The sequence below is a fragment of the Alligator sinensis genome, unplaced genomic scaffold (assembly GCF_000455745.1).
Source record: "Alligator sinensis unplaced genomic scaffold, ASM45574v1 scaffold395_1, whole genome shotgun sequence".
NCBI lineage: Eukaryota > Metazoa > Chordata > Crocodylia > Alligatoridae > Alligator > Alligator sinensis.
This window is the reverse complement of record NW_005842232.1, coordinates 66,008-87,421: the sequence shown is the minus strand read 5'-3', so window position 1 is coordinate 87,421 and position 21,414 is coordinate 66,008. Positions and strand designations below refer to the sequence as shown.

The 21,414-nt window shown below is 43.6% G+C and overlaps 1 protein-coding gene across 2 annotated transcripts in view; it reads right to left on the bottom strand.

Annotated features, from left to right (window-relative positions):
• Nucleotides 1-11,260, bottom strand: part of LOC102388771 (granulocyte-macrophage colony-stimulating factor receptor subunit alpha-like) — a 38,129-nt gene extending 26,869 nt beyond the window's left edge. For both annotated transcript variants that reach the window (XM_014521617.2, XM_025208508.1), the window contains exons 1-4: nucleotides 11,142-11,260; nucleotides 5,005-5,134; nucleotides 4,743-4,876; nucleotides 1,760-1,886 (exon numbers count right to left, since the gene is read on the bottom strand). In XM_014521617.2, the coding sequence (XP_014377103.2) occupies nucleotides 1,760-1,886; nucleotides 4,743-4,876; nucleotides 5,005-5,089 (346 nt within the window). In that variant the 5' untranslated portion in view covers nucleotides 5,090-5,134; nucleotides 11,142-11,260. The remainder of the gene's footprint in view (nucleotides 1-1,759; nucleotides 1,887-4,742; nucleotides 4,877-5,004; nucleotides 5,135-11,141) is intronic.
• Nucleotides 11,261-21,414: the final 10,154 nt, after the last annotated feature.

The window sequence follows — 21,414 nt, the reverse complement described above, 5'->3', positions numbered from 1 at the left end:
GGCCGGGCCATGCCCACTCCCCTTGTTCTCTTCGCAAGGGGAGGGCAAAACCCTGGCATGGACTTTCCCCCTGCGGAACGGGAAGGGGGAGGGGGGCACAGAAGCATGGCAGAGGCTGACCCCCCAGGCAGACTGGCATGGAGTTCAAATCTCTCTCCCCCTCACCTCAGAGTGCCAGCCCCAGGCTGGGGTCTGGCCAGCACCCCACTCTCTGCTTGAGCTGGGGAGCAAAAGTCTGACAGGGGCTGCCCCCATCAGACCCTGTCCAGGGTCTTGTGTGGGACTGGAAGGGAGTTTAAACCCCCCTGCCTCCCTACCTTAGTGTGCAAGCCCCAGGCTGGGGTGTGGCCATGTCCCCCCCATCTCCACTCAAGAGGGGGGAAGCCTGGCAGGGACTACCCCATAGCAAGTAGCGGGGAGGGGGGCAAAGGCTGGCATGGCCTGCACCACCCCCTGCACCAGGCAGGCCCCAGTGGGGGTTCCTTGTAGGCAGGAATGGGATTTAAATCCCCCTCTCCACCTCTCAGCATGGGGGCCTGGGCCTGGAGTTGGGAGTGGGAGATAAGCCTGGGAGGGACAGCACACTCCCCCACCCAGACAGATGTGGGCTGGGGTCCTTTGTGGGTCAGGGAGTGGGGGTTAAAGCCCCAAACCCCAGGCTCAGCATACTGGGCCACATCCCCCTCCACTTGAGCAGGGAGGGGGGAAATCTTGAACCTCTTCCCTGCCCTTTGGCAGTGGCTGGGAGGCATGCTTTAGCACCCCCTGGCTTCTGGCCTGAGCCACAGCAGGCATGTGCTGTATATCTGGAATCAGAAGTAAATGTGTTCACTTGCTGGGGCTGCAGAGTTGGCACATATGGTAGGGAAGGTAGCACTATACTATTCAGGTGCAGATCAAAACAAAAAACAAATATAACTATTGGCATGCACACTAATTTGCTAGGGTATATATTAAGTTTAAAAAACCACAACAAACCCAGCAAAAATTGTCACAGGATATTGTATCAGTCCTGTTGTCATTATAAGTAAAGGTACATCTCGTATTCAGATTCATAAAACAACATCTAGCCTGCTTGAGCATTTTAACAGTGCCTCTGATACTTCACTGTTAGTCATTTCTACACCTGAGCTAGTTTCACCGCACTCCAGTTAAAGTTTTTAGCTAGAGCTGAAAACAGTTTTCAGGATTGTGAAGCAGAAGAGAGATATTACAAGGAATGGCAATCAGACTGCAAAACTGCAGAAGAAAGGATAGATTGGACAGTGAAACATCAAGCCCATTAAAAAGGAGATAGGTTTGTTAACAGTTGAAATGGAGAGGAATCAGGGAGAGTCTATCGATATTCTCAGCACTGCCTGAATTGAAATGTGCTACCTCTCCTAGGCAGTTGGTTTTAAAGCTCGGGTGGAGCAGCAATCAAAGAGGGTGCAACGTCATCACTGTACCTCCCCTGGATCTGGCTATATGTAGTTAACTTTGTTTAAGTCCACTGATAAACTCTTAAATCCCTTGGATCTGTATGTAAGGGATTATCATGACAAATGTAATTGACTCTGTACACATTGACTCGTTCACCGGCATAGTGGTTCTTGCAGAATAAGGCCCAGAATTTTTTACAAAACTGAATCAGTTTAGCAGATTTACAAAAACGTATGTAATAATATATAGAAATAAAGGATAGAAACCTATTCTGAGAGACTTGCCACAAAAATATCGCAAATAACCTCAAAACTTTTCACAAGTGCAAGTGCATTACCTTGAGGAATAAACCTGCATTGTCTTGAATATGTATTATTGTTGTAGACTGCTGCAACTATAAACAGTAGTCCTTTATGTAGGGGTAGAACTACTGAATTTTCAAACCTGCAGCTTGTATTATTGACCTGAAAAATAACACACATTCATTTTAGTCCTTTATTTTTCATTTGCTGCTTTAGGTGCCTCTTGTTCTATGGACAGCCCAAGCTAAAACCAGCTGACAGAGCTCCTAGACTCAGGGGTGCCTCACGCACCCTGCAGCTGAAAGACCACAGCAGCAAATTAAAACAGGATGGGATTGGATTCCCCCTGCACCAGCAATAAGGTAGGATGGGATCAGATTCACAAGCCCACAATCATGCCTCCTCCCATGCATGTGTAGCATGGCAGGAGGCGGGTGTGATTGTGTGGATCACTCATTAGATCCCATCACACCCTTATCTGCATGCACAGAGGGGACCCCTGTGCTTACCCACCTATTCTCCCTTCAAAAGTCATACCACACTGTGGTCTAAGGGTGCTTGTAGATGAAACAGGGGCCCTAAACTGAAGCGGTGGGTTTTAAAAAAACTCCACTTCAATTTAGGGCTGATTAAACCCCCATGTCATGCACACACCCTGCTGACTTGCCTTCCTCTTCGGCGGGGAGTAGAGGGTGAGCTGCCAGCAGAGCAGTCCCTGAGCTGGAGGGGGGGCTGGTGCTTCCCTCTGCAGCAGCGGTGCCCCCCCCAGGCAGCACCCACCTGCAGGCATCCGGCTTGGGCAATCTCAGGGGGCACTGCAGCCATGGAGGGAAGCACTGGGCCCCCACGCAGCTCAGACAGGCAGGCTCCGGGGAGGGGAAACAAAAAGATCAGGCTCTCTGCTTTTCTTCGGTGGAGCCTGCTTTTCCAGGCTACTGCCAGGCTGTCTGTGTGGAACCCCTGAGCTGCACGGAGCCTGGCGCTTCACTCCATGGCTGTAGAGGCAGTAAACTAAAACTCCCCAAGTCTTTTAAGGCACATTACCACCAAATTTCCTACAGCGGCTGGAATGAATGCACAATACGCCACCGAGGTGTGCAAACACCAACACCATTAAAGTGGTACAAAAGCATTTAGCCCACTTTAAAGTGTCATGCACACATGCTTCTTGTTTCATCTACACACGGCCTAAAGGTTTACATTTTACTCATAGATGTTAGTATAGGGGTGGGAAATTATTTTGGCTGGAGGGATGCTTAATGAGTTTTGGTGAGTTGTCAAGGGCTGCAATGTTAGCCCTGCACCTTGACAAGTACCCCACTCCCTGGTCACCATCTTGGGACTGGAAGTCCTATCCCCTGACCCCTGACCTTTGCTACCAGAAGTCTCTCTCCTTGCCGTGGTAGTACTACTTTGGGAGGGTGTGGGTTGCCATCTTGGAACCAGAAAAAAAAACAACAAATCATATACTAAATGTCAAATATCTAATGTAGCATATTTTAATTTTCTTTCAAAAAATATTTTTGTCCTAATTTATGTGTATTTGCATAGTATATATACAGGTGATTGCATAATAGATCAAAAATAGTCTTACTCTTGTATATTGTGTGTGACGGAGAGTGTGGGGTGTGGTCGGGGGAGTGAGGGTGTGTGGGTATGTGGGGTTTGTGAGGGGGTGTAGCTGTCTGTGGGGGGATGTGGTATATATTAGTGAGTGTGTGTATACATGGGAAGGTTTTGGGGGTGGTGTGGGTGTGGGGGGTTTGTAGAGTGTGAAGGGGGTGGGGGAGTGTGGGTACCACCCACACACACTCCCCCTATGGCACACAGCCCCCACTGCTGGTGGAGGCAGCAGCAACAGGCAGCAGGCCCTCCAAGTGCTTGTGGTCCACGCAGGCACAGCCACTGTACAGCGCGCAACTCCAGCCAGTTCCAGGAGCTGCTCATGCTGGTGAGGAGCAGAGCCAGGCTGGCCCGCCTCTCTTGTTTGGGGCTCATGTACAGCTCCAGGAGTGGAGGAGCCGGCTGCCTTCCCTGCTTCCTGCCATCTTGTGCAGCTCACAGGACTCTGCTGGAAGTGGCACTGCTTCCTGGCGGAGTCCTGTGAGCTGCACGTGGTGGCAAGGAGTGGGGAAGACAGCCGCCTCCATGATGCAGAGCTTTCCCCCAGTGCCGCGTGAGTCCCTGGAGTGATATGTGAGTGGCAGGGAGCCATGGGTGATAGAGATGGGCTGGCTTGGCTCTGCTCCTTGCTGCCACATGCAGCTCCTAGGACTGGCTGGAGCCATGCACTGCAGGGCAGCTGTGCCTGTGCAGGCCACAAGCACCCAGAGGGTCCACTGCCTGCTGCCACTGCTGCTGCCAGTGGCAGGGGCTTTGCATTGGGGGGGGGACGGGGGACGTGAAGGGGAGTCGCCACACTCTCTCACCCTCCATCACACCCCACAAACCTAACACACATTCACAGCCTGCCCACCTGAGCTCCATGCTCCCACTCCCCTGCTGGGCATGGGCCCTGGGCTTCCCACTCTTGCCAGCCCCAAGCTTCACAGTCCCACCAAGCTGCAGCTTCCCTACCTGCTGCCCAGAGGGAGCACTGCAGTAGGGATACAGGAGGAGCCTCTGGAGGCCTGGGAAGCCAAACAGGTCTCCCAGCAGCTGCAGCAGTGGCCCTGCCTGGAAGCTATGGATGCCGACTGGGGCTAGGGCTGGGGCTGGGGCTGGGGCTGGAGCCATCCCACACAGGAGGGTACAATTAACTGGTGGGTGCCCTCAGACCAGATGACACCACCCTGCGGGCCATATTTTGCCTATCCCTGTGTTAGTAGATGAAAAGGTGGTTTTGCATTGAGCAACTTTCATATCCAGCAACCTTGAAATCTCCAGGAGGTCCTTAAACATGAGTTACTTTGTTAGTTGTTATAATTTTACTGAATACAAATACATTTTTGTTTCAGAAATTAAGTATATAAAGGGGAAAAATAATTTCTTGTAGTAATCAGTAAGGAGAAAACTTACATCAAGAATGAGAAAATCCTCGTCCTTTTTCAGAGTACATGAGAATAGGGTAACATTGAGACTGCTCTCCCAGGTCATCTCTAGTTTTCTCAGATTCACCCTCATGTTTGTAATGTGCGAGGGTGTGTCGTTTACTGAAATGAACATCAGAAAGATGTGATAGGATTTCTCCACGTTTTCAAGTGAAGAGGCCATTATCTATCAGGCATAACATGACAAAACCCAATTTTTTAAAATATCTCAGTCAATGTATTTCACTTACAGTCTGTACATTGGAGGACAGCCTGCACTGAAGAAAATGACATGATGCACCAGATCATCACAATGAGCCCTGGAACAGCCATCATGCTTTCTTTTTTTCCCCCTCTCCTTTGGAAACACAGGAATGAAACCTTCAAGAGAAGAAAGATACAAGGAACACTTAGATGCCTATAATTTCTTTTAAGGAAAAAGGCTGTTTCTAACTATTGTTTAAAGGCATCTAAGCATTTATCATGTACCTACTAGTAGCAGGGTTCAATGGCTAAGGCATTGAATTGGGGTTTAGAGACACAATACTATAGGACACAAAGGGGCCTCCCAGACAACTAAATCCAGTCCTCTGCATTCATCCAGCTTTGGCAGCTGGTATGATCCTAAGCATATAAACAAAACCCTCCAGCCAGGCACTTGGGAAATTTATCATTAGCATTAGGAGAATCAGTGCACCACAACCAAACACCTACGTCTAGCCATAGCTAATGTTCCCTACTTCGTAGGAAAGGGAAATAAACCAACCAAACAAAAAACAAACAAAACCCAAAACAAAACAAAACCCCCAAACAAAACCCGAACACCCAAAAGAAGCCAAATAATTAAAGTGGAGAGTATCAAATACTCTAATGTACTGTACATATCACATGTTTATCTTACTGCTTCAGGAATAACTTCTATCCTTAACATACTGTCACTTCTATGAACTTATCAAGCTCCATATTGAAGTAATTCAGGTCTCCTGTCCCACTACTTTGTTCTAAAGACTATTTTAAAAGACTAGAAATCTTCTAATTTCCAGTTTAAATATAATTTTCAAGTTCCTACAAATGCCTCATACAGCCTTGATAATCTTCTCTTCTCTCTAGTAGCAATACCCTGCATAATACATTCTAAAATTGCATTAAACTTTTTCATGGCTGCAGCACAGTTGGCAGCTCATGGTTGCCATATGATTGACCAGTACACTATGGTTCCTCTCCCGCTCTGCTGCCTTTAGTGTATGAGTCCTTACCTTATAGCAAAAATTCTTGGTGTTAGTCCTCAAGGACATGATTTTCCACTCTATGAGCATGTCTATATGAGACTCTTACTGCACAGTTGACTAAAATGACTCAGCATCTACATGTGACCCTCTTAGGGTGCATGAAACTAATAAACTCTGCAGTAGGAGGTGATCTAATTCTTTAGGTATAATGATTGAATCCTTCTTTATATTGGCAATGTGTTATCTCCAACATTTGCAAAACAACCATTGCATTAATGTCACTAATGAAAACATTGAATAGGATGGGTGCATCCTCTTTCAGCAAAACCCAGTTTTATCATTTTATCAATTCTTTATACTTTATGCTTATAATATTATTCCCCCTTTTCTCAGCTTAGCTAATGATTTCCTGTGGTGAGCTACATGTTAGTATGCATTGCACTGTTATCCAAGAACACCTAGTGGACTGGGCCTTTAGGGGACTGAGGATTGAATCCTGATCAGCAGGGATCCTGGTTTTCTCTAATTTAAAAAAAAAAAAAAACACCCAATTTTTGGATTTAAAAAATAACCAAAAATCCACATTTTTCCATGATTAAAATGAAACATCACTAATATAGAGATATTATATAATATAATATATATATTAGTGGTGTTTCATTTTATAATTTATAATATAATATCTCTATATTAGTGGTGTTTCACTTTAAACACAGAAAAATGTGGATTTTGGGTTACTTTTTCTAATTCAAAGATTGGGGATATATTTTTTTTTAATCAGAGAAAACTAGGATCCCTGCTGATCAGGCTTAAGTGAGAACGAAGTCTGAGTTGCTCAGACTGGCTCAGCTGTGAACATGTGCCAGTGGAGAATGTTAGGCACCTCGTGGCCTTTGAGTTAAACATGGAAGAATCTAGTAAATTAAGGCATGGCTAGGGTTGGTATTTTAGGCTTCTCCTGTTTAGGTGTTACATAATCTAGATATGAGGGACCTAGCCTCAGGAAAGTGAATCAAAACAATAGGATTAGACACTTAAATTCCCCACACCATCCATGGAGAGAGTTAGGCACCTCCAAAGGACTACTTAGAGTGCCTACCCACTGAGTAGGGAGTCATGAATACAGCTAATAGCAAACACCAACTACATGGGTGTGTCTGAGCTTCCGCCCTTCTTAGGAATTTAGACCTGATTTAGGGTTTCACATTAGGCACTTCCATTAACTCTAGATCCAGAGTATCAGATCCTCTTCTAGGGTATGTGCATTATTGAACAGGTGAGTTGGTGGTGGTGGTGATGCTCTTGCTTGCTTTCCTTCTGAGCCCATGACTCTTATACAATTGGCGGTTAACTGGCCAACCTCTAATAGGAAGGCACAGGGTACCCCACCCAGATTATTCAGTGGCTTGGTGGTTAGGTCATTGTCTGGAGAAGTAGGAACTGGGGGTTTGAATCCTCTTAAGGGTGAGGAGAGCACTGAACATAGATCTTGTACATCCTAATCAAATGTTCTACCTACAGGGCAATTATTCAAAGGGCAGGAGCTAGGGCTGTGAAAGGTTAAATGTTTAAATGATATGTATATGCACACTGGTAATACATTACTGATTAACATTTAGTGCAAGGCACAGTCTGGCAGGGAAGGGAAGCATTGCAGTGCCTTAGGAACAGGAAGGCAGCAGGGCATGCAGGAGGGAGGAGGAAGGGGCAAAGGGGAACTAGTTACAATAGGCTATGAGGTAAAAAAGGAAAACAGTGTATGGCCTACTGACTCATCAATTAAGAAATTAGCTGCTTATTCACAGGTGCCAGGAAGCTGGCTGGAGGGACAGGCTACTTAAAGTTTAAACCCATTCCTGACCCATGTTGCCTGTTCCCTCCTTCTCAGCGTGCCAGTGGCTGCAGCAGGCTGGGGAAGCCCTTGCCTACTGCTCCTGCCTCCATCTTCACTTGGACTGTCTTGTCTGGCGGGGTTTGCTGCCACCTCCTCCCCCCATTATTAAGGCCCTGGGGAGTAGCTCCTAGCAGCAGCTGCATCCCAGAGGGCCTGTGTACAGCCCCTGGCTCTCTATGCTGCTCCAGGCAGTCAGCTGCAGACCCTACCCCATGGCAGACCTAGGTATGTGCTATTGGTTAACCATTTAAGTAATATAATTAGTAGGGCTGTGTGACATTTTGCTGGGTGTTTCATTTCAAAGCTGTTTTGATGCGTTTCGAGCTTGAAACAGCAAAATCAAAATGAAACAAAAGGCTTCAAAATACCTTTAAAATAAAACAAGAGCACTCAAAACATTTCAGAAGTTATGAAATGTTTCATGTTTTGAAGCCAGGCTTACTTGGCTTCAGCACCGGTCCTAGCCAGCAGCGGTAGCCTGCTGTCACCCCGCATGCAGATCTGTGGGCCCACACCCCCAGGAGGAGTCTAACACAGCCCCACAGCACTCCCAAGGGTGCAGACCCCCAGATCTGTGTGCGAGATGACAGCATGCTGTCACTGCCAGTGGGAGCAAGCAGCAGCAGCAGTCTTCCCGGCGCTCAGCATAGGCTGCACCCAGCGCTGGTGCCAGCTGGCAGCGGCAGCCTCCTGTCATCTGACATGCAGATATGGGGGCCCACACCCCTGGGAGGACTCTGGCACATCCCTACAGTCATCTTGGAGGTGCGGGCCCCCGGATCTGCGCACCAGATGACAGGAGGCTGCTGCTACCGGCAATTGTCGTGAATTTTGCTTTGAACTGTTTGAGGTGCAGTTTCCCAGGAACCTCTATGCCTATCTCCTTGAAACTTGTCAGGCTTCATGCCTTCCAAAGAGGCTACCCTCCCTGCAATTTTCATCTGAATCAGGCAAGAAATGACAGAGTTTAGGCAGTTTCATGGTTTCCCATTATACACTATGGGTGAAACATTGAAACACTTTGAAACAGTGAAACAGTTTTGATGAAACAAAATGAAACAGTGCTTCAAAATGAAATGATGAAATAAAATACTGTCTCCTTAAAATGACAAAATAGAAGTTGAAACAAAATGGTGCTGTTTCGCACAGCCCTATTAATTAGAGATGGTTAAATGGATAATTTTTAAAACAAAATTTTCATCCCTAGCAGGAGCTACTGTCACAATTTGGCCTCTCTTGGGTCTGTAGGGTGAGATTCTATTCTGTTCTGGTCATCTAAGTGTCCAGATTTCATTGTCTACATGTGATTTGGGTTGCATAAGTGTCCAAAACAACACTTATACGCAGGCTGAAAGTCTATTCCTTGACATGCAGCCCTGCACATATAGACCACTGTGTGCAACTATGTAATAGACAGGGATCCTGGTTTTCTGATTTAAAAAAACCTGTCAATTTGCAGTTAAGAAAAAGTAACCCCAAATCCACATGTTTCCATGATTAAAATGAAACACCACTATCTATCTATCTATCTATCTATCTATCTATCTATCTATCTATCTATCAATGGCGTTTCATTTAAATCACAGAAAAAATGTGGAATTGGGGTTACTTTTTTTTAACTGAAAACTGGGGATTTTTTTAAATCAGAGAAAACCAGAGCATGCACCCATGTGGATGCAGAGCAGCCTTAGACACCCAAAATGGAATTAGTCAAAATGTCCTCTTCCTTCCAGGCCAACAGCTATTTGAGTTGCACACCCTCTGGTTTGCTCCCTTCTTCCTGGCTTCACATTTCTCTCACATACCTCCCTCTTATGCCAGCCTAGTGTGCCAGCTTCTAAAGGACTGCTGGAGGAGGGACTGGATAATGGTTGACCTGTGGTGTGATGGTTAGAACATTGTACTTGGAAGTCACAGAAACTTCCCAACCTGGGTGAAGGGACCCAGCTTCCCAGGTACGTGTCCTAGAAGGAAAAGCAGGGAGCTCTTGCATTTTCCCATACTTTGTTGCCAGCATGCATGCCCACCATGCACAAGTACATGGTCATCATGCAGAGCTACACATCCAGGAATAGAATTCTAACCTGCGCATTGGACAAACATGTAGATGACCAATTTTGGACTCTTAGATGACAGGAAAAACAGAATATCACCCACTGAATTTAGCACTCTCACTCTGAATTGCATTTGGGCTTCAGCAGGTATTATGTGTATCTGCTCTTACTGAATTATTCCCTTGCTTGTGTAGAAGCCTAGTCATAGGTGTGCTGGAATGTCTGCAGTTGCTTAAGAGGTTTTGTGGCCACCGGACTAGTATAGTCACCTTAATTCTGCCTAATTCCTGTTTCAGATCCTGGTTTACCACTATGCATCTGATCCCTAAGCCCTTTATGAGGTCTAGTCCTAAATGAAACAATAAAGATTTTTCAATCTTTTTTTTTTTTTGTACAGCAGTATCTTCACAGCTCTATTATATATGGATCAATTCCCTGAATTACAGTTTCTGATTTCTTTTGAGAGAGAATGATCAGGACACAACATTCTAACTTATGGCATACTATTGGTTTTACCCTGAAATATTTAATAAATATTTAATATTTAATATAAATATTTAATAAATACCCTGAAATATTTTCAATATTACTTTCTATTCCATTGTTTGAATGCATTTTGGTTGCTTTTTGACCATTGCTGAGTGAAAGCTGATATAGGGGTGATTATGGTTAATTTAAAATTCAGAAATGTATCTAAGAGGTTGAAATTATTATCATCCCTTCCATTGGGCTCTGTCTTGTATTTACTAGCAGGGAACATAAAACTGTTATCACATTGTCTTGAATGTTATCAAACAGTCCTGATACTTGTCTGGTACTCAGACTAATATGAATGATAGTGATATCTGACTTTCTGACATATAGGAGGCAATAGCCAAATAGTTTCTTCTTATTTTCCAAAAATAATTCAATTCAGGTTATAAGCTTTCATGTGGATATTGTAAAATACATGTCAGATGAGACAAAGAAACACAAATAAGGAAAAAGATTATTAATGTCTTTCCCTGAGGTGGCAGGCAATGCTCGAAATTTAAGCACTCATTTTTTGATGTTTAGGAAATATTTAACTTCAGATTTCACTTTACAATATTAATGGAACCATAGTAGACCCTGCTAAATATAAGAAAAGGGCCTAGCTTATACCTCTTTTTCCCATTATAAATATTTTTAATTGTAAGTTATAGTATCCGATGAAGCAAAAATAGACTTACCTCCTGCCAATTGTTTGAAAAGCAATTTTATCTCTTTTAACTGTTGTAGTTATATCTAGGTAGCCCAGCACAGGAAGGTTTGAATGGCTTGAATCTGAAGTTATGCAAGTGCATTTATAACATAGCCTTTCTTGCTTCTTAGTCTATAGTTGTTATTTTCCGCTTTATTTGGTTGATAGGAAATGTTGCAAGATACAAAGTGAGTAAGTTTTTTAGTCATTTATCTGTAGCTTTCTGAACTTCCTTAATCTCTGTATTTGCACAACATATGTGATTTTGCATAAAATGTGCAAGCAGTAAACTAACAAACTATACTAAACTTCCTTCCCATTCTATCTAGCTCCATTTGCGCTGTTGGATCTACCAGACATTAATCCTCCAAGGGATGCAAATGTGTACTTAGAAAACATATCTTTTACAAATAACCTCACTTTCACAAATAAAACCATTTGTTACTGATTGTTCCTAAAAGAGCTTTTAGATAACACTTATCAGATTAAATAAGTACAGTAAAATTGTGTGCAATGTACCTGGGAAACACGAACTTCTATTTGTTATGATTACCATATGGATAGCCAAAAGTGACTGCTTCTATAAAGAGAAGTCAAGAGTACAAAACAGCTGAACATGAAATAGGAATTCTAGCAGCTAGCATTCCCCCTTCACAGTGTTTTCACAAATGTTAAATTTCACTAGCTTCAGGGCAATGACTTCTAATTTCCACTATGGTACATGTGAAAAGAAGCAGGTCCTATAGCTGACATTCAAACTTGCATAATTGGAAGGAAAAGTAAACATTGTTTTGTTAAGGGATATGTCAGAAGTAGGAATGCGGGCCATATTTGTTTTATGATAAGAAAACGTCAATTTAACAAGAGAAGCCTTTTATCTGAAACACACTAAGACAGGGGTAGGCAATATTTTTTGGCCGGAGTGCTGAAAAAAACACAACGTCTACCTTGTAAGGTGCTGGAGTGCCGACATGCTGGAGCCCAGACCAGTCATTTGCAGCCTCCCGGCTGCAGCCAGCCCTCGGAGCACAGTTTGCTTGCAGCAGGGCTTGCAGCCTCCCAACCGCCTGCTGGGAGCAGCCTGCGCTTCGTGGCTGGCAGCAGCTGCTTAGAGCCCAGGCTGGCAGTGGTGTGCTGATCGAAATGGCCTTGCATGCCATGCTCAGCATGCATGCCAAGGGTTGTTGACCCCTGCACTAAAATAAATATGATCATAACTAAAATTGTTTGTACTACTTTCAGGGCTGATTTATTACATGGGTTTCTAGAGTGGTATGGTTTCCTCTTATGTTCTAAAACTTGCAGTACAGGAAAACTGGTGCAAGCCAAGGATGAAAAACAGTGTTTCACATTGTTTATAATTATTTTTCTGATAGTTGCACATTTGGACCCCAATCAGGAGATCAAGACCCTATTTCGTTAGGTGCTGTACACATATACAATAAAAAGATAGTCCCTTTGTAAGGAGGCAGACTTGTCCCTTGATGGGGCAGGAGACATATATATGTACAGCTGGCCCTGTACAGTTATCAGACTCATCTGGGAAGCTTTCAGGTATTCCCTATGAATGCCTTAAGGATTAGTAGAAGAGTACTGTGATGGGGAAATAGGCTCTGGCAAAAGAGGGATGGACGAGAAGGAACCTCTAGCAGTAATAGGGCCAGGTGGGGGCAGCTGTCATCCTGCTTGATGTGTTGTCCACATTTTAGGCTGAAAAATAAAGATGAGCCCTGAAATAAGCTTGGATAAGGTAGGGAGTCCCTGCTGGGCTGAAGAAACAGCTTCTTAGTGTCTGTCCAAAAGAGTCTACATCTTTACCTGCTCTTTAGATTTCTTTAATTTTGCCACTTTTAGATCCCCCAAACTGATTCTGTTTGTATATCTTTTTTAGTCTTCAGTTTTAGTCTCTGGAGTTGTGGCAGTAGAATCACATCACATGATTCTAACTATAGGCACATATTATCTTCTTACAGAAAGAGTGCCTACAAGAAGACAAGGTCCACAATGCTTCCGGATGCCTGGATATCTTGGGAGTTGGGCAAGAACAGCTGTATTCCTTTATACTACTCCAGCCAGGTGTTTCTTTTGCTTCAGTGATTCAATTCCTCAGTCAGCCACAGCAGGAACAATGAAGCTGTAATGTGTTCCCAAGTAGAAGATTTCACAAATGGTATAAAAGTAAGGTACTTTTTTCTTCTCACCTTCTTTCACAATGTCTTTTACAGAATATATGAATTAGATTCTTCTCTCATACTGGTATAAGTCTGGAGTAAATATACAATGGCCTTACCCTCAATTTACACTGCTGTAGCTGAACTATAATTTACCCATGCATACAAAGACCCACCAACCTTCATTAAGTGTGTAATTAAGTTTACAAAGTCAAACAATTGATTGCCTTATGGATCCATGACCATAATGAATGAATAAATGCAGTGTTCTGTGAAAAAAATCCAATGCAAGTATATACCTCAAGACTGTCTCATGATGGATACGCACAAAGGAGCAAATTTGGGGAGTGTAGCCTACCGTGTATGTGGCATTTCCTGTGACTGATTTTTGCAGTTTCTAATATTGTGTTAATGCTGTGTTAAATGGAATTTTCTGGAGTATTTTTGTACAATGATAGCACATTCTATTGTTTACTAAATTAACATCCTTATCTTTGTTTACATATAAAATACACCCCCCGCAACTGCAACAAGATGACTGCTGATAGATCAGCTTTCATTACTACCTTTTATTATTCCAGTCCAATTCAGTATACAGATTCCTAAAGTGTAGAATAAAATTTGTCCTCCTTTGCTTTTGCTGAAATCTAGAACCTTTTGACTCCATAGTGTCTTCACTAAGATTTATACTGAATACCAAAAGGTGGGAATTAAAAATGATTTTATGGTTTATCTAAAGCTGGAATTTTTCCTGAATAACTATTCCAGAACAGTGACTCTTCTGGAAGAACGATTCTTGAGTAACTCCCTGTGTGATCACTTTTGTTCTGGCATCAGACCCACTGCACATAAAACTATTAAAGAGTATCTATTACATTTGAGAGAACCTGGATTTAATTTGAATTAACAAATCCTTTGTTTGCAGATTTTATGTAGAACTGGCCTGGTGATGGTTTAGTGAAAATGCACAGGAGACCTTGGTTTCAGATGTAAAGCAATGAGATCTTCCAAGATTTCCAGAGATTTGGAGTGAGGTATCAGCAGTACGTTGATGACACCCAGCTCTTCTTTCTCATCTGACCTTGACCCTACAGTCTCTGTACTTTCCCAGTGCCTGGATGAATTTGGGTATTGGATGTGGGTGAACCAATTGAACCTGAATCTAGACAAAACAGAAGTGATGGTGATAGGCAGTCTATCTGACCCGGGGGGAGGGAGGGGTTGGGACACCCCAATAGAACATTTGAAATGCTAACATGGTATTTCACAAAGCAAAGACAAATTGCCAAGTTTATGCAGCTTTTTAATGTAATTGCTGTATTAATGTAGCTTTAAATGTGACTACAGTGCTTTATGAACAGCAAGGCCATATCCTATTCCACTTTTTTAGGAATTTAACATGTACTTAATGCAGCACTTAAAGTGGCACTTGTAAGGCATCTAAGGGTGCCTATATCCATGCTCTGATGCATTCTAATTAGAACATGTCAGATCAGGCTTGATTAATTGATTAATCTAATTAGAATGCTCCAGCATGCTGTGGCATCACATTTATTCAGCACCTCGTGTTTCAAAATGGCAGAGGGGGTGCTTTAATTAAAAGTTGTTGAATAAGGTTTGGTTTAATGTGCCCCCAATGCTATTTTGAAATGCAGGGTGCTGAATACAGATCGCGCTGCAGCATTTTAATTAAAGGATTTGTCTGTGAGCCGCTGTAATCAAAATGCCCTCCCCTCCCCGCTCCCACAGCACATGTATAGGCACCCTAAGTGCAATCCTACTGCACTGTGTGAGAGTCTTTAAACCCATTAATTCATCTACTTTTATGGAGCTTTAGTGAAAAAATGTAAAAATTATAGTTCTTGCCAGGGATCCTGGTTTTCTCTGTTTAAAAACTGCAAATTCTCTGATAAAAATGTCAAATTCTCTGATTAACCCCCCCATAATATGTAATTAAAATGAAACACCACTATATATATAGGTATCAGCTGAACACAATGTTTCAATTATATATTTACAATGAAACAGAGCCGATGGTGGGGAGGGGGAGGTGTGGGCTGCCCATTACAGGTTCGGGGCTCCCTACCCTTCTGCCCTCCCCCTGGGGGCCTCTGAAGCTCAGTGGTTGGGTCCCAGCATGGCAGGGCAGAGTGGGCCTGGGTGGGGAGGCTCATACCACTGCTGGCAGCTCTGTGCTATCACGGAGAGGTGCCCCCATTTTTTTTAGGTTTGATTAAATCAGATTAAATTTTAACCACTTCCCAGTTTGTTTCATGTGATAAGTGTATGAAACTTATGTGGTTTAAAGAGAAGTAAAAACACTGAGAAGTGTTCCTCAGCTACCACACTTTTAAATTCAGAATCAACCATCCCCTCAAACTTTGCACGGGAGGAATCTCAGTGAAAAATAAATATTTGCTTTATATTAATGCTTTTTTTAATGTCTCTAGACTTGTAATTCTGAAGATAAGCAGAAAAGGATGAATGATGCTTTTCTAAGAGTATGGCTAAGTAAGCAAGTCATTGTGAGGCAAGCTACAGTATGGATTTGCAGTACATCAGTGACTACTCAGTACCTTTCTATGTGCCTGCTCTTAGCCAATGATAAATGAGAGGCAGCTCACCCTGCTTTTATTTAGGAGAAAATTATTTCAAATTTGCTGCAGGATAAGAGCGTGCACATGACTGGTTACTGTGGAGCAGCGAACATGCTGTAAATTCACATTCTTGGCTCCTTACTTGTCCTCCCTAAGTCTGCAGAAAGTTTTGGTGATTTGCTATTATTTTATTTCAAATGAGACCAGTTTTGTGTCATAGATACTACATGGGGGAGCTTTCCTAGGATTTCTTCAGCCTTGGATTTCTTCAGCCTTCTTCAGCTGTTCTCTCTGAATACCTCCTGAAGCCAGCCCGATGCAGCGTGTATATGTGTATATATATATATATTTTTTTTGAGGTGCACCAATATATCAGTCTCATATCAGATTGGCCTCAATATAAGGAAAATTGACTGTATTGGCAATTGGCTTTTTTTGGCTGATGTGGTCAATAATATGGCAAGTAAATATCCCCAGCATGGAGAGCAGTTGGGTCTGACTGGTAAGTCTGTTGTAAGAGAAGGGGCATGGGTGGGGGCAGATTGAGGCCCCAGTGGTGAGGGAGAGAGTGAGGCTGGGGCTGGGGCAGGAACCACACAGCAGGGGAGGGGTGGGGGACACAGCCGTGAACAGCTCGTCTGGGCGGAAGGGCAGTTCCCACTTCTACGTGCACCTCCAGGAATTCATGGGGGAGCGTGTGCCCCTGGATCTGCACATGGAGCAAGGGCGTGCTGCTGCTGTGGCCTGGGGCTGTGGACAGTGCTGGGCTCTTCACGGTGTGGGGCTGGGCTGGGCTGTGCTTGGGGTGAGTGTCAACAGCACTGGGAGCAGGGGCTATGGTGAATTTTGGGGTGGCTGTAGCCCCCGCCCCTCCCCGTAGCTCCCTCACTGCCTGCTCTGAGTGCAGGCTGGCCCAACCCCTCCATTGGGAAGAGCCTGGCACCACCCTGGCTCCAGCCTGCAGTGGTAGCCTGCTCTCCCCCCATACACGGATCCAGGGACACATGACCTGCCATGCCCTCCCAGGGTATGTGCATTAGTGGGAACTGCCCCCCCTCCTCCGTGCTCCCTGGATGAGCTGCTCTCAGTGTCATCCCATGCTCTGCACTGGCTGTGCAGCACCTGCGCCTGCCCCAGCCCTAGCCCCATTCCCTCCCTCATGCAGAGGCCTTGATCTGCCCCTCCATGCCCCTTCCCTCCCTCCTCGCCCTTCCCCCACAACAGCTGGACACTGCTTTCCATGCTGCCTGGTTGCATATTGGAATTGGATCAGTATCGGCCACTATGGCTCGTTAAAAATCAGCCATTGGTATCGGCCCAAAAATTCCCTATTGGTGCATCCCTAATATATATACACGCTGTCACTCATCTGCCATGGCAGAAGTCCCAGTGCTACCCCACTGTGTGCTTTGCCAGTGTACGCATGTATGTTTCAGCAAAAGACTCGACCCACACAGTGGCAGGAGGCCTGGGATGCTGGGCTTTACCTCTTGATAGTCAAAAGTGTACCCCAAAGTTTCAAGCAGCAAAACAAACACTTCCTCTTCAATAAAGGCATTTACTGGGGTGGAGGCCACCTCAAGCTCCCCTAAAGAGGGAAATAGCCCCTTTATCCACAATCAAGCCCACACAACTCTGAGCACCCCAAAGGTAGCTCAACTGTTTCCTCTCCAGCCTGAGTGGCCATGTGCCCCAAAGCTGCCCTGATGGTTTCTCTTCAGATCAACCCCCATCAGGCAGACACTGCCTGGCCATTGTCATACGTATTTCTTTCTGGGTGTCACAGCCAATCCCACCTTGTCAACACAGCTATTCAAGTCTCTGTAGATGCTGCAAGTCCATCTTGTCATCTCCTGCATGTAGACAGCTTTCTGAAAAGCAGAGACCTACAAGGGCCTCCATTAACTCTTTCCCCATGTACTAGCTTTACAGGTAAACTGAGGCACACAATATTCTAACAACATGACAACATTTAAAACAGAAATATTACAACAAACCGATAGTTTGCCACACTGACACTCAGAGATAATTTGTTACTGACTTTCACAGGAACAAGCACTGATTATTTTACAGCTAATTGTGAAACACAAGAGACAGCCGTAATAATTTTAGAAGACCTGAACAGTCTCCTGGAAATGATGCTTGAATTTAGAATCAAGAGGGGCAGCAGCTCGGGCAATGAGCAGACCTGTTGATAATATCATTCTGAAATAAAATCTTCAGAAAGCCTCACCAGCATATAAAGTGTTTAAAAAGAGCTTGAAAAAAAAAGTAGTTAGAACAGTTCAGTCTATATCATTCAAAGAGCAACCAGCTTCTTTGTACACAAAGGCGGTTTGTGACAGAATAAACAGTTCTGATGTTAATGCCCAGAGTTCTTGGAAACTTATCATACTCTTTTGCACAACACTTATTTTGGGTAGAGTTATTTCAAAATGATTCTAGGTTTCCCTCCACTTCCTCGAACAGTACAATTAATTACAAAGGCAGAAGGCAGGGTAGGGGTACACCTTATAGAATAACTGAATCACTGTTATAATGTGTAACTGTGTTTATATTATAATTTACATGACAAGTCATGTGTCATATAATTGTGCACTTGTACAAGTCAAGCTACAAACATCTAAGTACACAGTGCCAGAAAGCTTGCTTTTCTTGAAGATTGCTTTTCTTTCCATTAAATGTAATTATTTTATAATTCCCTAGTTTCTAATTAACTTACGATTGCAGAATGGAATGGATAGGATCTTGCAACCCTCTAGGAGATATTAGTTTATATTTTGAGCTAAGGGACTTTTTCTTGCTGTAGAATACTTGAGCACAGTCTCATTTTACACCAACATGCTTTTTTGCTTCCTTTTTATTACTAATGAAATTTCTCAGTTCTTGGATGTTACCTACTCGTGCCTTAGCCAGAAATAACAGCTTTGGTTAGTGTTCCAATAATCCAGAATTAAAAATTATCTTCTAATCACCAAGTATTTTCTAATCTGCATTCAGTTCCCAGGAACTGCTTTGTCTGAGTGAGGAGAAGGTGCCAAACAGCTTATGTTACTACTTTTTAGTTTGTCTAAGAGTGATAGCAAATAGCTCTGCTGGAATCTTAATTTTATCCAAGTGGAGGAATGAGGCATCTTTTTTTATAATATAGAGCAGTGGTTTTTAACCTTTTTGGACTCAAGGCCCCTCTCATTCCTAACCCCCCATCCCTCCCACGGCCCTGCCATTGTCCTTTACTCCCAGCTCACAGTCCCCTGGCCCTGCTGGTACCCCTCACTCCTAACCCACAGCCCACTATCCTCCAACCCTGCTAGTGCCCCTGACTCCCAACCCATTTTGGAAGGATAAGAAGTTTAAATTACCAGGAAATTCATGGAATCCTGCAGGGGATGGGTTGTGCCAATATTTTTGTCTCATTGCCCACTCTGAAAAAAGTTGAGGTATTTCAGAGTCGGGATGGACACAAGCTATTTTCTGTACAAATCCTTATCTTTCTGTATCTTGAAAGAGGAGGAAAGAAAGGGAAGTTTCTCCTTTGTAATAAACCTTATCTTTGTCCTGATCCCTGAGAGCTATATATTTTGTTTAAGCACTATTTCATTTCAGAAATCTGGCATATTGCTGCTAGAAGTGGTGGATATGCAGGTGGTAGGATTTTTTTTCTCCAATTTAGCTGAGACAAAAGTGGGAATCTGCAGTGGGAACACCATTTGCACATGGTATAAAATTGATTTTACTGGTTGTACTATAGGCACTCAACAACGTGACTAGGGCACTTCCTGTCAAGTCTTTTGTAAAGGCTTATGAGATGAACGCTTTTTCTCTAGGATCCAGAAAGGTAGCATTGTGATGAAACTCCAGGGATCTGGGGTAGGAAACAGCCTTTTAAAATTATCTTCTTATGAAACAATAACAGTATTAACAGAGGTTGGCCTGGGGTTCTATAGCAGCTGTGAAAATTAAGGCCTCAGGTTTAAATAATTTTATAAGGCAAAAAGATTTATGAGCCAGTTGAAAGAATACTTTTCTGTGCACCAACTAGACGTAAAATTTAATGAAGCCACCTGGAAAGAATATTCACTGGAGGAATTGAAAGAATGAAGTACAAAGTAAAAAATAAAGTAATAGATTTGCTAATTGTATAAATGGTCCTTGTTCAGAATGTAATTGTTTACAGTGGACAACTCCCACAGGCCATACCCAGAAAAAGCAGCTGGAGTTTAAGATGAGCTAAGATTGCAGGTATGGGCCCAATGTGATAATTCAGAGAAAAAAAAATGAGCCTGTATCATAAAAGTTGGTATTGCTTTCATCCATTACATGATCATAGGAGAAAGTGATTAGGAATAGTCAGCAGAGATTTATCAAGGGAAAGTCATTCCTGACCAACCTGATTGCCTTCTATGATGAGATGCCTGACCCTATGGATGTGGGAAGAGCTGTGAACATTATATATCTTGACTTTAGCAAGGCTTTTAATACAGTGTCCCACAACATTCTTGCAAGCAAGCTAAGGAAGTACAGCTTGGAAGAATAGACTGTAAGGTGGTTAGAAAACTGAATGGATCATCAGGATCAGAGGGTAGGAATCAATAGTTCAATGTGTAGTTGGTGGCTGGTATTAAGTAGAGAGCCCCGGGGGTTGGTTTTGTTCAGTATCTTCATCAACAACCTGGAATATGGGATGGAGTGTACCTTCAGAAAGTTTGCAGATGACACCAAGCTAGGGGGAGTAGTAGATATGCTGGAGAGTAGGGCTAGGATTCAGAGACCTTGACAAATTGAAGAATTGGACTACAAGAAATATCAGGAGGTTCAATAAGTACAAGTACAAATTCCTGCACTTAGGACGGAACATTATCATGTATTGGTACAGTTTGGGGACTGACTGGCTAAACAGAAGCCTTAGAAAAGGACCTGGGGGTTACAGTGAAAATAAGCTGAATATGACCCAACAGTGTGGCCTCGTAACCAAGAAGGCTAACAGCATACTGGGCTGCATTAGTACGAGTGTTGTCAGAAGGTGAAGGGAAGTGATTATTCCCCTCTATTCAGCACTGGTGAGGCTGCGTCTGGAGTACTATGGTAAGTTTCCACCCCCCACCCCCAACACCTTCCCCCCCACTACAGAAAGGATGTGGACAAATAGGAGACAGTCCAGTGGAGGGCAACAAAAATAGTGAGGAGGCTGGGACGCATGACTTATAAAGAGAAGCTGAAGGAACTGGGCTTATTTAGTTTAGAGAAGAGAAGACTGAGGGAGGATTTAATAGCAGCCTTCAACAACCTAAAAGGAGGTTGCAAGGAGGATGAAGTTAGGCTATTCTCAGTTGTGGCAACTGCAGAACAAGGAACAATGGTCTCAAGTTGCAGCAAGGGAAGCTTAGGTTAGATATTAGGAAAAACATTCTCACTTGGAGGGCAGTAAAGCCTTGGAACAGGCTACCCAGGAAGTTTGTGGAATCTCTGTTTAGAGCTTTACAAGACCTAGCTA